The following is a 16,975-nucleotide window of genomic DNA, read 5'->3' as shown; positions in this document are numbered from 1 at the left end:
TTCAGCAAATATATATATATACGAAAAGGAAGGGTATATGCGCAACGTTTATGTCTTCTCCTCAAGTATTCCGCGAAGCGAGTCTTTGAGTTTTCAACTCTCTCTCTCTCTCTCCCTAGTTAAATACTAATACTAGTTAAATGTGTATATGTTAAAAGCATGAAAAATTAAATTTCTTTTCCTCATCTTCAAATACAAAATGCAAACTCAAAATTTATGTATATATGTAAAATAATAGCAAAAAATACAAAAATACAAAAAGTAAGAAAAGAAAATAAATGTCGATGGAATACTTCAGAAAATTGTAATACAACTTTTAATTTCAAATATATAAATATGTTTTTAAAAAGTAGTTGAAAGAATTTTACAAAAAAAAAGAGACAAGTACTTCAATCAGGTGAATTGATCTAGCCCTCTGACAAAATAAAACCTCTATTTTGAGTATAAAAGCTAGAAAATAAAATAAAAACTCTTGGCTGACACTATGCCTGACAAGCCTTTTGATGAAAATGTTGGGGGAGAAAAAAAAGCAATCACGAAATAAATACCAATTTCAGAGAAAATATTTCCATCTCTGGGAAAATCGATATATACACACTTGTCGTGTTATCACCATATATATAAATATAAATATATATATATATATATAACATTGGTGCGAATTTGTGAAAAGAACAAACGAGAAAGAATGAATTTTTTTTTTGTTGAAAATTCTATTACCTTATAATCAAATATGACAAGGGATAGCGGCCTACACGTTGTATTGTCGTAATTTAGTTTGAGAAATGTATGTTGGCTGTACTCTCATTCTCGCCAGACAGCGTATATATATATCTTTTCTAAAGTGATCCAATTAAAAAAAAATTTCTCATATCGCGCTGTAATTTGCTAAACACCTACTCATTAAAAAAAAGAAATTAGAAAAAAATTTTAATTTTAAAAAAGGGGTAAATTTAAAATTTAAAAAAAAATATTCCCACCATAAAAAAAATAAAACAAAAAAATTTTTTTTGTCATTTTTTACGTTACAATTTTTCGAATGTTCACATTTTTGCTATATTGGATCACTTGATAAATTTTGCCCCATAAATAGAAATGAAAGTTATCCATGTATGATATATGTATATATATAGTCATACATATGTGATAGTAAGTTAGCTAACTATGCACCTCGTCACGGTTCAGTAACTACTTGATATCGTTCCTTGTTAATTTAATTCCAAGTTTCGATCTTTCGAACCCTCGTCAACTTAATGTGTGAATTTGCATGACAGAAACTCAACTTTCTGCAGTAGACAAAGTTTCAAAACTTCCTGGTAATACAAAATGCAAACTGCGGAAATTAACAATAATCATCCACTTAAATTTTCGAAAATTTATATCTAACTACTTTATAATTAAAATTTTACTCTCCTGCGATATTCCAATTACTAATTTCTAATTTTATATTTAACTTTTTTTTTATGTGGAATAATATAAAAATCAATCTTAAATTTTTATAACATTATTAAAATACACACACTAAAAAATAATATACTTATTTTCAGTTCACTTTTGACTAAAATCGTTACACTGTAAAAAGAAGGTACTAAAATAGTACCGATTTTAGGTATCAAAATAGAACTAAATGACAATTTAGTACCTGTATTAAATTAATACCTTTCGTTTTACAGTGTAACATTAGAACCATTTTTACTGAATTTCAGCCTTGAGTGTATGATTTTAAGTCCTAAAATTGACTTAATATATAGTTTTAAGATAAAAATTACGCTAGTTTCGAGGCATTTAGATTTTAAGATGTTAACGGTTTTAGTATTTGTTTTTAAAAAATTAAAAAAAGTTTCTAAAAGTTGATTAATTATAAAATTTTTACTAATTCACATTTAGAAAGTAAATAAAATGCAATTAAGTTTTGTTAATAATAATAATAGAGTTTGAAATAATGTAGAGAGCTTTAATGTATAATAATTAACATACGTGTATTATTAATAAATATAATTTTCTTCCTAGGAAATGAAATTGTTCTATATATATATATATATATACAGCGAATAGAACAACGGGCATGAATGCAACATAATTACTAAACCCTTTGTTCTGACCAATCGTGACAATATATGTACTGTTCATGGTTTCTAGTTACCAAAGTGCTTGATCTGCTTAGGTATACACAAATAGAACAGACACACATGTATACCAAGCCAGAAACAGTAAAATCAACTAGAAAGCAGGAAGTCATCTTTTATAAATTACATAATTGCTACTGTTCAAACAATTATACAAGTTGAAAACCCCAAAATTTTACCGCACATTTCTAATAATACATTTATAAAGCGAAGCATCAGAATAAAAAAAAAATTATTAATTTAATTAAAATTTTAAAGAAAAATTAAAAAATAGTTTCTTTTAGTTATTTCAAATTTATTTGATTCAAATAAATATTTATTTGATCTAAATAAACGTATGGTTGCTTTGGACAATTTTTTTTTTTTTTTTGAACGCAGTAAAGTATAAAATCTATATTGAATTCCACAGAAAATTAAAAGGCATTAAAATAAGCTGCAACGCTTATTATTTTAATCCAATTTTGCTTATTTTAATCCATTTTGGTATTAAAATAAGCAAAATTGGATTAAAATTTTTTTCAGCTTTTTTTCAGCTTATTTTAATACCTTATAATTTTCTGTGTCCCTATTAATAATTATTTATATAAATAAATATATTATTATTATTTTTTTTTCTACAATTATTGATATATATATCGTGATTGTAAATACAGCTTTATAACTAGATTACATTTTCCTAGAAACAAATAATCATATATCAACGACTTTATACTCTATTGTCTCTCTAAAACATGTTTTTATTTCTTTCGAAGTCACTAACCTTTAGAAAAGAGCTTTTCTACTATATATATATATAAAACAAGGTTTTCAACTGCTTGGCGACGACACACTTCCACTAAATTATTGTCTGGTCAGAACAAAGTTTATCCACTTTTCTACTCAGCGCGATAGGAAATTAACTGATTAAAAATATCAAAATTTATGCAAAATTTAATTTTCTTAAATTGAAAAATATTTTTATCTTAATTGCATTTTCTTTCAATTTACTATATATAACACTTGAATTATATATTTATAAATATATTTATTTTGATAATAGTCAAGTAATCAATTTTATTTAAATTAAATAAATATTTATTTGTATTAAATAAATTTTATCTAAATAAAATAATTTTATTTTTTTTCATCACTAAAAATAAGAGTTCAAGAAAAATAATGAATAAGGAAATGAATATCTTTTTGAAATTTCACAACTTAAATAACATGAGATTTGTGAGAGATTTTTTTTTTTCACTTTATAATATCATAATATAAAGGAATACAAGAAAGAAAAAAAACTATATTCTTTTCGTGTCACATTTTTCCAGGTGTTGGTATAATTTTAAATTTCTTTTCTTTTTTTTTTTTTTTTTAGCCAAAGCGCGAGTTTTGTGGGTGACAGAATATTGTCAGAGGCAAACTGAATAGAAAAAAGTATACGTATAAGCTGAAGTACTGAGCCGTAAAGAAGGCGGTGAAGTGAAGTTTACAAAGTTATAATCCTGTTGTGCGTTATGTGTGTGTATATTCATATCTATATATTTTTTTTTCCGCGTGATACAAAAGAAAAAAAAAATGCCTTGAGCCTGCTAGATAAAAAATACGATTTGTGAGGACCATGAATGTTTCGAAATTTACGATTATTTTTCCTCAGGGCAATGAATTTAGTTTTTTTTTTTCTCTCTCTTAAATTTAAAAGTTTTTATTTCATGATGGAAAATAGTATAGATAATAATTTTCCCTAATCTTTAGCTATTTATATTAGATAAGCAAATTGCTATACAAAAGATAGAAGACTAATTATTTTAATCTAGAGAGAATATATATATATATATATATATTGGATTAATGCTATTTTATCTACAATCTGACGGGAGAATCTGTACACTATGAAAGTTTCCATTATAATCTGCTACTTGTGGTTTTGTTTCAAACTACCGACAACATTATGAACTTATGCTAAAACCAGACATGTCTTTAATGACCACTAAACTTTAGAAATGACGTATTAAGTTCACTGTAGCACACAACAGTTGCATAACTTAATAACAATAACTTTCTACATATAACTAAACTATTAAATTATATATATCTTGTCATAAAAAGATTCTCATTAAAGAAATCTTTATAATATGTATTAAAAAAATATTTTATTCAAATAATTCGTTAAGATTATTATCAAATGAATATTTATACTAGAACCAAATAAATATTTACTTGAACCAATTAAATATTCAATTGAACCAAGTAGACATTTATTTAAATCAAATAAATGAAGAAAAAAATTTGAATTAAATTTTAATTTGTACTATTAATTTCTGTATTTAAAAGAATCGTATCAAAAAATCAACTACTGGCTCAGTACTGTCTCGGTACTGGTACCATTACTTAGTAGTGAATTTTATTAATTTCTGGTAGGAAAATAGTAATTTAATACATTATTTAATAGAAATAAATATTTATTTGATAATAGTAATAGTAATATTAACCATTTGAATAAATTTTTTTTTTTTTATTAAAATCTCGATTTTAATTATTTTTCGATATTTTTTAACTAACGTAATAGGATTTATGGAAAATATTTTAATAAACCGAAAAACATATATGAGATTAAAGTGAATATACTTGAATGTTCTTTGTCAACCAACTCTCTATATATATATATGTATTCAAGTTCAGTCACCTTTGACGATGAGCAAAATAATTCCGATTTAAACCAATTTACGCGCGTCAATCACTGAAATAGTTTAAAATTACTTCGTTTAAATGTTAAAACGATGAAAAAAGAGAGAGAGAGAGAGAAGCGAAAATAAACGCAGAATATCACAATTTTTAAGAGAAAAAATTTTTCAATTATACTCTAATTATAATATTATACACTGCAGTGTATAATATTATAATTAGAGTATAATTGAAAAATTATAAGAAAAAAAAGGTAAGGTACTAAAACAGTACCGATTTTAGGTATCAAAATAGAACCAAATAACAATTTAGTACCTAAAGTCGCCCAAGTAGAAATATCCGTGGCTCGCCGTAATTAAACACCGGCATGGTACTGATCCAATACTGGCTGTCGGTATTGACTTTCAGTACTGGCAGTGTACTGACTAATACACCGAATCAGTACTATGTCGGAGGTAAAAAAATATTAAAACCAGTACTGGCAGTACACTGTCATTCACACCGAATCAGTACTATGTCGGTGATAAAAAAACATTAAATGAAAAAGTCTTTAAATTATTTCAATAGGTAGAAAACGATGATTTTTTATTTAAAAAAATGTATATTAATTTCTTTCGAATACTTTCCCTCAAAATTTTGGATGTAATTGTAATGTATTATTATATACCTATGTAAAATATATTTATGTTTTTTTAGTTATTTTAGTACTCATTGAAATATGTGCATTAAGTTATTTATCATGCATACAATAACAATAAGTTGAGAATTTTTTTCTAATAGTTTTAAAAATAAAGCAAATGTAATTTTTTCACTGTAATTTTTAAATATTATTAATAATTAAATATTAAATTTAAAAAAATTTTCACCATTCATATTTTACAGTCGTCTTTTATTAACTTATTTTTAATTATGTAATTTATCAATCATTTTTGTCTGTTTTAATATTATTTATACGGTAAAAATAATTTATTAAAAATATTTAACTGAAATTGATATCCAGTTTTATTTCATTAAATCTTTGTAAAAATTGAAAAAATTTTATGTGTTTAAAAAATTTAAGAATAAATTCATTTTATTTTCGTGATCAATAGATAATACAAACTTTGAAATCAAAACTTTTGTATTAGGTGAACTACTTCAAGTCAGCACTTCAAGCCAGCGCGGCTGTGCGGTATGCGTATCTGACTTGCGTTCTAAGGGTTTAGGGTTCGATCCCCCATGCGTGCGAGATTTTTCGTTCTTAGTTTTAAGTGTTATAAGTACAATATTTGTTCATGTGTAATATCAATTACTAAATAATTATTAAATTAAGTATAAGTGCAAAGTAAAAAAAATTAAATATTATGAATTTAAAAAAATAAAAAAATTTACAACACAAATTATTTTTTGTAAAATAATTTATTAAAAATAAAATAATTTAATTAATATAAATGATAATTATTATTTTAATTATTTATTGTTAATAATATTTTATATATTCTAAATAACATTAACTATTATTGGCTTCACATTACCTGTTCGTGGTAAAAATGGGAGTAATAAGCTAATAAGGATGAAATTTGCATTGGAAAGCGTGTTTTAGCATTTTGTAAAAAAGTGAGATTTTAAGTCCGGATGAGTACTTTGCCAGTATTATGCCAGTATTATTCTAGTACTACGTTAGTACTGGTGAGCGGGACAAAATCAGTACTGGACAGCGTTACCAGCCAGGGTTGGTCCACTACTGGCCCAGTACGGCAGTCAGTACCGTTATACTGACTGGCAGTGTTGGGTCAGTACTATGCCAGTGGCACATTTCTACTTGGGCGGTATTAAATTAATACCCTTTCGTTTTACAGTGTGATCTATTGATTAAATTCGCAAGAAGAAAAATAAAATTAAAGTACAGTCATTGAGATATTAATGTAGAAGAGAGACTCTAATAAATTAGTGAATGTGAATTATAATTTTTAAGTGAAAGTGAAAATTTAATTAAGGAAGTTTTCCCTGGGAAAACTTTACTTATTAATTTCAAAACTCTAGAAAGTCGTGCTTTCTCGAATAAGGAGTATATATATATATATATATATATATATATATACATATGTATATATATACTTCAAAGAGGAATTTTATAATTAGCCCTTAACAATGCAAATATAAAATGCTTGTTGGAATGAATTGAAACAAACATTATTATTACATATGTAAATTTTAAGATGAAAAATGACAATTCTAAAATAAAAAAAAAAGTTGATTCTGAAAAAAGGAAACTACCAAAGTAAATGTACGACGTGTGGAATGCCTTAGTTTTACGAAATTTACTCCAAACTGTAAATTTCGACTACGAATATACCTCTTAAATCATTCCCTCTTGCTTTTAGTTATATATAGAGGAAACTGAGAACTGTTTTCTGCTTTCTCTTATGTTCAATTATGTTAGACATCACACGGTGCAGGAAGTATAGAACAGAAACTTTAATGTACAATACCAAAAACAACAACAACACAATCTACTTAAAATAAAATTAGAAAAGTATTTTGACAAAAAAAAAAGACCAAATTACACAATAGGATCATAAGAAGAAAAAAATTCCTAGTTTTTTGAATAGTAACTATAAGCATAATGAAAAATAGAAAAATTAAATAAAAATTTAGATAACCATGGGTAAAGTACTTTTATTAGTAGTACAACACGGTTTTAGTCAGACGTAATGTCGATATAATAAAACAGTAGTAAACAAAAATATTAGGTCAGACTTTTATAATTTTTAGAAATTTTATAAGCAGTAAAAATGGGTATTTAGTCAAACTTTCTATAAGTTTATAATTATTCAGTAGTGCAAGTAAATATTTAATCAGACATAATGAATAAACTAAAAAATCAGTGGTAAAAATAAATATTTAATTAGAATTTTTTAATTCAAAAAAAAGTTCAACAGTAGTAAAAGTAAGTCTTTAGTCAGACCTTCTAATTTTTTTTTGAGTAAATAACACTGATTTTAGTCAGACATAATGAATAAACTAAAAAACAGTAGTACAAGTAAATATTTAGTCAGTTATTTTACTTTTTTAATTCGTCAGTAGTACAAGTAAATATTTAGTCAGACTTCAATTTTTGTAATCGTATCAGTAGTACCAGTCAATATTTAGTCAAACATAGTGAATAGAAATTTAAAAAAACAGTAGTAAAAGTAAATGTTTAGTTAGGCTTTAAAATTATTACTAATTTTATCAGTAGTAAAACTCGCTTTTAGTCAGACGTAATGTCAATATAAAAAACAGTAGTAGAAATAAATATTAAGTCAGACTTTTCGTTTTTTATAAATTTTATCAGTAGTAAAAATAGGTATTTAGTCAGACTTTTCGATTTTTATAAATTTTATCAGTAGTAAAAATAGGTATTTAGTCAGACTTTTCGATTCTTATAAATTTTATCAGTAGTAAAAATAGGTATTTAGTCAGACTTTCTAAACGTTTGTAATTATTCAGTAGTGAAAGTAAGTATTTAATCATACATAATAAATAAACTAAAAATCAGTAGTACAAGTAAATGTTTAGTCGGACATTTTACTTTTTTTAATTCATCAGTAGTACAAGTAAATATGTAGTCAGATATTGTACTTTTTTAATTCATCAGTAGTACAAGTAAATGTTTAGTCAGACCTTCTAATTTTTTTAGTAAATAAAACTGGTTTTAGTCAGACATAATGAATAAGCTAAAAAATCAGTAGTACAAGTAAATATTTAGTAAAACATATTTGATTTTTTAATTTTTTCAGTAGTAAAAGTAACTATTCAATCAGACTCTATTAAATTGAAGTATCGGCATAAGATGAAGTTAGACTTTCTCTCTCTCTCTCTCTTTCTTTTGTTTTAATAAAAAAAAGAAATATGCTTTATTATGCGAGACTGACTTTTATTTCTTTCTATATACATATATTGATTTGTGAATTCGGTTCAGCGACCATCGATTTTAGAATTTGGTATTTGGCAAGCAGCCCTATAGCAGTCTACTTAAATTTCAAAAGAAAAAGGGGAAAAACTCCTTTGAAAGTTGGTCCCTTATCATTTAATCGCACGTTCTGATTTCTGAAGAAAAAGGTCAGAAGTCGCTGAAAAGTCGACAAAATTTCTTTGCAAACTTTCTCAACAACTTCGCTTACTTATTTTTCACGAGACAATTTTTTTTTCTCCATTTTTTTCTTTTTTTATTTTAGATTTCACGCACAAGTATTGAGAAAGTTCGTTTCTCGTTTATATTGGATTGAAGTTGAAGAAGAAGAAGAAGAAGAAAATGAAGACTTCGTAAATCCTTCGTCAATTCAAGAAACAAGTATATAGAAATTAATTTTCCTATTGGTATTTTTCAAAGGGGGTAAAATTGAAATTCTCCAATTGATATAGGAAAAAAAAAACACTCAGAGAAATATTTTATTTGAGTTTAATAAAAGTATATTTGTTTCAACACACATTTATTTAAATCAAATAATTATTTACAAGGAAATAAATATTTGAGACAAATATATATATATATCTTTTCTCTGGGATGTGTTACATACACAAGACGTTGCGATTTTCAAATATAATAATTATTCGAAAAAGGCGATATGTATAACGAAACATTTTTCCTATCTATATATAAATGATGGCATAAATTTTGTTCATATTTCAGGATATTGGCACAATTTCAAATATTACATATGCGTTACGTCCGCACACATATGGAGATTGGTGCAACTATTCTTGTATGTTGCATACATGCATACATAAGTACGTAAACACGAATACATGTATAATATCTATATGCATAGGATTATATTAACTATGAGCGTATTGCGCCTGTGCAAATACGAGTAGAAACATATATATATATATATATATATATATATATGAAATGCAGATGCTGCAAATACGAGTACAGATGATAAATTTTCTCCTACTATAAAAATGCGTAAAAACGTTCCATAACACCTGCACATTGCACGAAATAATGCATACAAGTACCTACTTTAATATATATTATAACAAACATACGAATTCCTTTTTTTTTTTAGCAAAAATGAGATACTAAAAAAAAGAAAATAAACAATATATATATATTAATGTTTTATACAATGTGTATAATATAACAATGTATCACATTATATATTAAACATGTGTTGTGCACCATTTTGCATGCATAAGTTGAAAGCCTAAAATGATAATGTTTCTTGGCATGAAGCCAATCACAACACAGAATCTCATAACATATCTGTCAGTATAATATCGAATCTATATACATATATATATCTATGGGCATTCAGCCAATACACTTGACAACGCCTATATAAAGAATATATTTATATATATATATAGATGTAGATAAATTTCCTCTCCAAGCCATGTATCCTTTTGAAATGACATTAAAATATTACATCGAGCGTGGAAAATTGAATGAAAAGAGCGATTCGTTATCAAAACTTTTCAAAAGGTGAAAATTGACTACAGCCTGCGAGAAAACTGTCTACGTGATCAAATTCGTTCATCCCTGAGGATCGGCGCACGATAAACTAAAAGAGAGAAAGAGAAAGAGAGAGAGAGTTGCTGAACAATGTTTCACGATAGACTTATTTCATGAAAATTGCGTTTTCTTTTAAAAAAAAAATAAAAAAAAAAGATTTTAATAAAAGGTAAAAAAAAATGTCAAAAATAAATTTTTTAATTATAATTAAACAAAAAATTGACTCAAATAATCGGTTACTATTGACTATAATTAAATAAATATTTATACTTGAATCAAATAAATATTTATACATGAAGCAGATAAATATTTACATGAGGCAGATAAATATTTACATGAAGCAGATAAATATTTACATGAGGCAGATAAATATTTACATGAAGCAGATAAATATTTACTTGATGTAAATAAATATTTACTTGCTTCATATAAATATTTATTTAACAGTAAATAATATAAACTAATAAATATAAATAATAATAAATAAATAATAAATATTATATAACATAAATTGTTATATAATAATAATATTGTCAAGTAATCGTTTATTTGAGTCAAATAAATTTTTTTTTTCATTGTATATATATAACTAAACTTGTAAAATCCAATTCCTTAAAAATACCTTTTCTTTTTTTAAATTGAATAAACCCTCTCAAAGTTACACTGTATATATATCTCCACTTTTTACTGACCACAAAAACTCACTGAATTTGCAATTTCCCATCGCCAAAGTTCATCTAAACTAGGCTAATTTAAATCCACATCTTTTCTTTTCTTTTAAATTGAATTTAATTTCAATCAATTTCAAAATTACGTCAATAATTTTAAAGTTAAGAAATTGTTTCATAAAATTGAAAAAAAAGAATAATTCAAATACAATTATTTACTACCTTCAAAGAAAAAAAAGAAGTATTTTTTTTTTCTATTCTTTATGTGTAATATAAAACAGTGAGATCGTTTGTTAGTAACTTTAGACGAAACGTGTGTTTAAATTAAAATTTTACAGTTTTTTTTTTCCAGATCCAATTAATGTACACAACGTGATCTCATCCTTACTTTTAGAAAAAAGAAAAAAAAAACTTGATATTCATTTGCGTTAGTGCATTTTTTCATGACGAGGAGAAACTGTTAATTACGTGAATAAAACTGTATTTTTTTTAAAAAAGAAAATACATATATATATATAATGTAATATACAAGGAAAAAGGAGAGTTAAAATGCTCTAAAACAACAAATGCAAAAAAAAAAAACCTTACACGTCACTGTTCACTCTCAAGGGTCTACTTCGAATGGTAAGAGATCCCGTTTTTTTTTTCTTTTTTTTTGCAATTCTCCCCTTTGGGGCAATATATCAACTTTAAAAATAGTCCCGCATGCTGGAATCCGCAACATCCAACGTAAAGGGTACACAAAGCGCTATTTCGATGATAAGGTTTGGGTAGTGGTGGGGGGAGGGTTTGTTTGCAACCTACTGCTTGTGAAAGAAAAATATTCTGGAAAAATAACGCTTCGCTTGCTTTTTTGCATGTGAAAACGACGCTCTTAAACGCTTGGTAAACGACGAGAAACTAATGCAATTATTGTTTTTATTAAAGCCATGTGACATTTTAAGATATCGAGAATATATTATTTAAAAAAAAAAAAAAAAACTGAAAAAAAACCTCTTTAAATTTTTTTTACAAACTACTATAATGATACTTTATTTATATTTTTATTCATTATATCTGACTAAAATTGACTTGTACTACTGCATTATTAACAACTTTTAAAAATTCAGACTGAATATTTACTTGTGCTACCGATTTTTTAGTTTATTCATTATGTCTGACTAAAATCAGTTTTATTTACTAAAAAAAAATAGGAGGTCTGACTAAAGACTTACTATTTCTACTGAAAAAATTAAAAAGTCTGACTAAATATTTATTTTTACTACTGATTTTTTAGTTTATTTATCATGTCTGACTAAAACCAGTGTTATTCACTAAAAAAATTAGAAGGTCTGACTAAACATTTACTTGTACTACTGACGAATTAAAAAAGTAAAATGTCTGACTAAACATTTACTTGTACTACTGATTTTTAGTTTATTTATTATGTATGATTAAATACTTACTTGCACTACTGAATAATTACAAAAGTTTAGAAAGTCTGACTAAATACCTAATTTTACTACTGATAAAATTTATAAAAATCGAAGTCTGACCTAATATTTATTTCCACCACTGTTTTTTTTTATATTGACATTACGTTTGACTAAAAGCGAGTTTTACTACTTATAAAATTAGTAATAATTTTAAAGCCTGACTAAACATTTATTTTTACTACTGTTTTTTTGATTTCTATTCACTATATGTTTGTCCAAATATTGACTCATACTACTGATAAGATTACAAAAATTCAAGTCCGACTAAACATTTACTTGTACTACTGAAAAAATTAAAAAGTAAAACAACAAAAATTTATGCATAAATCAAATAAAAATAACTGTACAAAAATTATGTTTTGCCTACGATACTTTTTTTCTATATTTTATAATGTTTATAACAAATATTTATTTCCATCAATATTTTTATCTATAACTAACAACAATGCGAGTGTAAAGAAAGCAAATGGATAATAAATTGTCGAAGAAAACGGATAAAGTGATTTTTCTCTATAAATAAAAACAATTTCAATTACTGAGAGAAAATTAGAAATTTAACATTTTATGGGGCTATCAGAGAAAGAGAGTGTGAGAGAGAGATAGATAGAGAGTGAAAGATGAGTGAGGATTCTTTGAGCAATAATTGTAATGATCCTTTTCTATTATAAGGATTAATTTTCTCTTTGGTAGAAGGCTACCTTTGTAATTTTCAGAGCACCTGGAAGCTATAAAGTTCAACACACACACACACACACACACACGTCTAGGAGAAAGCCGAATTCAATTTAAGGCACCTTTCTACTCTTCTCACTTCAGTTTAGCCATTGGGATTTAGCAACGTTGTCTGGCATCGAGAAAAGCATGCCTTGGGGGATTGTACAAACTAGGTATTTTCTGTCTAAAAGCGACTAAACATCAGATATTTTAGCTCTACAGTTTTTATATACATATATACATCAAACTCGACAACAATACACCAATACTCTGACATTAAAATAAAATTATTATTTTCATTCCCAAAAGATTCAGCGAAATATCATCGCAACGTCAAAGAAAAGTTTCATCAACAAAATGAAAACTTCAAAATCAAATATTTTTTTTTTTTTTTTACTATTTCGTGATAACCACAAACAAATATATAAATACAAGTGAGAAAAACATTTTAGAGAAATAATCATTAAAATAAAGCGTGACACATTATATTGGTTTCACTCCTATGTAATAAACATGAAACACGACACAAAACTAATTAGAATTTTCATGTCAAATCAGAATGAAACCAAATGTCTTTGAATTGTTCACATGATTTACCAATAAAGCGTTTAATTTAATCTCTCTCTCTCTCTCTTCTATTAGGATTATTTTGATTTTTAATTAAAAAATCAAAATCAATATTAAAGTAAACGAGTTTTTTTTTCTAAATAAAAATATAAAATAAATAATAACTATAGTGGTTTCAGTAGTACATCTCAGAATTTAGTCAGACATTAAATTTCTCGCATTTAATTTGTATTTATCCAAATTTTTATTTACACGAAATTATAGAATTATTTTAAAAAAACGATTTTTAATTTGACCGAAATTGAAAATGTTCCGAAAGAACATAACCTGTAAAAAGATTAAGGCGCGAATTTGAAACATGACCAATCACGAATTGATGGAATTTTTAAAATTCCCGCCTTAATATTTTTGTAGATTATATTCGTTTAGTCATTTTCAATTTCGGGTCAAATCTAAAAATTGTATTTAACTAAAAATTCGTTTAAAAAGAAACTCTATCAAATTGTTAATTCAAAAAATGAAAATAGAATCAATTATATGAAATAAAATTTTTTGAAATTTTTACCATTAATTTTTATGGGAAATTCATGCGTTCTAAAATTGTTTTTCAAGAAATGGAATTCTAATAATAATAATAATAATAATAATAAGGAAGAATTGACCTTTCGACAAAACGTCGTGAGAGTAACACGATAAACCAAAGTTTCTGAAAGGGTAAATATTGACAAAATTTGAAGACGGGTAGATAGTTCTGTTAGAGAAAGGTTCTCTCTCTCTCTCTCCCATAACTTTGGAAGTTAACATTGCAGGGACAAAACCCTGTCAGTGTTCATGAAACTATGGAGAAGGGGGAAACGAGTAGAAACTCCTTGGAACGAGAGGAGAGAACGCTTTCGTGTAGATGGCAAACACATAATTCTCCAATGTAAGGTACTTGCGCTCTTACAGGCGCCTCTCTGCTTTATAATATAATATATATATGTATATTAAAGGAGTCGGTAATTTATATTCGTTTTCACTGTTTTCATACGCGGATTTTGGATGCCAGAACGATATGTCTTGCTTTTCTATATATATATATATATATATAAAAATTAAAAGTAGAAAAAAAAGACTTACCCCCAGGAGCAACACGATGAATGGGAGCCGCTGGCGCTGGCGGAACTGAACCGGCAATGCTGTAGAGAGTTTGTCCACTTCCGTATTTATTGAGGCCGCTGCAGTGACACGGTGTGGTCGGCGTTGTGAGCCCCTCGTTTCCTCTAAATTTTCAAATTAACACCAATTAATGCAATGTCCTATACAACAGTAAATTGTCATTTACTTTTTTTTAGTCTCATCGAGTTTCATTATCTCAATATCAAACATTATTATTATCATTATTTTTCTGTACACAATTTCTAGAAACAAATTAACTAAAAATTTTCAAAACCTAATTAAGGGTGTACTTAATCAATTAACATAAAGTTGTTTTTAACAAACAAATAAAACTAGACTCTTTGTCACTTTAAACATTGTCTGATTAAACAAAATTTGGAAAAAAAAAAAATTAATTTCCCTGACAAAAGAAATGAAAATTTCCCCATAAATAGCTTTTTGGCCCGCAATATTCAATTCTCAATAATTAGCGTACGAAAAATATTGAATAAAGCGATTAAATTTTTTTTAATGTGAAGTTATTATTATTAGTTCAAGAGTCTTTGTTATTGGATAACAGAATGTATTTAAAATGAAATCTGCTCGCCAAAACAGAATCCAAAAATAATGACTCTCCAGAGTCATTATTTCTGGCAACTCTCTCTCTCTCTTCCTCTCTGTATTCAGCTTTTGTCAATATACGTAAAGTATGTAGCGATTGTCGATTGAACGGAATAACAATCATATAGTAGGATATCACTAAAAGCGAATATAGTCATAAAGGCAAATTATTGCCCACGAGAGCGTTGGTTGCGTAAACATAAGTCAACCCAAGGGAAAATGCGTACTGATTCTCATTTTCTTTTACTCTATGTTTATTTTTTATCAATCTTCATTTTTTATCACAGAAAAAAAAAGGTTAATTTTACATACTCTAAATTGAAAAAGAAACTCAAAGTCCTAGCACATATAAACTTTTTTTTTTTAGCAAAATCTCTTTTTATGTTTTTAAAATAAAATTATATTAGTGATTGTTTCAAAATTTTTACGTCCGTTTTCTTGGTTATTTGGATAATAATAAATAAAATAAATAAATAAATTATTATTCAAAATTATATTAGTTTCCATTTACACAGAAAAACAAAATTTTTACTCAAAAAGCGTTTTTTAGTTCACTTTATTGTCACTAGTGTCGACATTAACCAAACGCAACTGCGCAATAAAACTTGTGATTGGTAGAAAAAACCCGCGCTTATTTAAACTTCTCAAATATAATAAAACATTATAACAGTAAAAAAAATTGTAATTCTTAAATTTATTGTTTATCATTACTTATAAGGCTTTCTACTCAAAAATAATTCTATCAAAATATTTATATTTGCGCAAGAAATAATTAAGATTACAAATATTTTTATTATCTAATTAATTAAAAAGCCTAAGTAATGAGTAATTATAAAATTAATAAATGTAATACAATTTTTTTTACTGTTTTAATATTTTTTTATCTTCAAGGACACTGAAAATTAAAAGGCATTAAAATCAGCTGCAACGCTTATTATTTTAATACAATTTTGTTTATTTTAATCCATTTTGGTATTAAAATAAGCAAAATTTGATTAAAATAATAAGCGTTGCAGCTTATTTTAATACCTTATAATTTTCTGTGGAATTAAAATAAGCGAGTTTTTTTTTTTTTTACCACCAATCACAAGTTTGTTGCGACGCAAGCGCAGTTGTATTGCACGCGCTCTGTTGGCAATTTTTGGTACGACTAAACACTGCCTTAATAATTTTTGAAATACATTTATTTGACATGAAAAATAATAAACTTACCGAGAAATTCCTCCAACGACGGATATCTCATCGAGTTCATGACCGCTGTCATAATGGAAAAGTCTGGTTGCACTTGTGCTGGCTCCACCTCCGTTTCCGCTGCCATCGCCCCCTGAAGTGTCGGTCCTTCCGCTACTTCTACCGGCGCTACGGCCCCTAAGCGACTGTACCAGCCGCTTGGCGCCGGAAGACATTCCACGAAGGTGATCCAGCCTTTCTGATGATAATTTCGTCTTCTTTTTCCAAATTCCCTTCTCACCAATTCAAATAATTTTAATAATAAAAAATGAACGACGATCCCCACAATAACTT

The 16,975-nt window shown here is 26.4% G+C and overlaps 1 protein-coding gene across 4 annotated transcripts in view; it reads right to left on the bottom strand.

Annotated features, from left to right (window-relative positions):
• Positions 1–16,967, bottom strand: part of LOC127280118 (cyclic nucleotide-gated cation channel alpha-3) — a 110,925-nt gene extending 93,958 nt beyond the window's left edge. For all 4 annotated transcript variants that reach the window (XM_051302948.1, XM_051302951.1, XM_051302949.1 and 1 more), the window contains exons 1-2: positions 16,664–16,967; positions 14,813–14,955 (exon numbers count right to left, since the gene is read on the bottom strand). In XM_051302948.1, coding sequence (XP_051158905.1) covers positions 14,813–14,955; positions 16,664–16,857 — 337 coding nt within the window. In that variant the 5' untranslated portion in view covers positions 16,858–16,967. The remainder of the gene's footprint in view (positions 1–14,812; positions 14,956–16,663) is intronic.
• Between the last annotated feature and the right edge of the window lie 8 nt (positions 16,968–16,975).

Source organism: Leptopilina boulardi, unplaced genomic scaffold, assembly GCF_019393585.1.
Source record: "Leptopilina boulardi isolate dan_hultmark-lab unplaced genomic scaffold, ZJU_Lbou_2.1 LbouV2_229, whole genome shotgun sequence".
Lineage (NCBI taxonomy): Eukaryota > Metazoa > Arthropoda > Insecta > Hymenoptera > Figitidae > Leptopilina > Leptopilina boulardi.
Note: the sequence above shows the minus strand (reverse complement) of the source record. Positions and strands in the feature narration are given on the sequence as shown.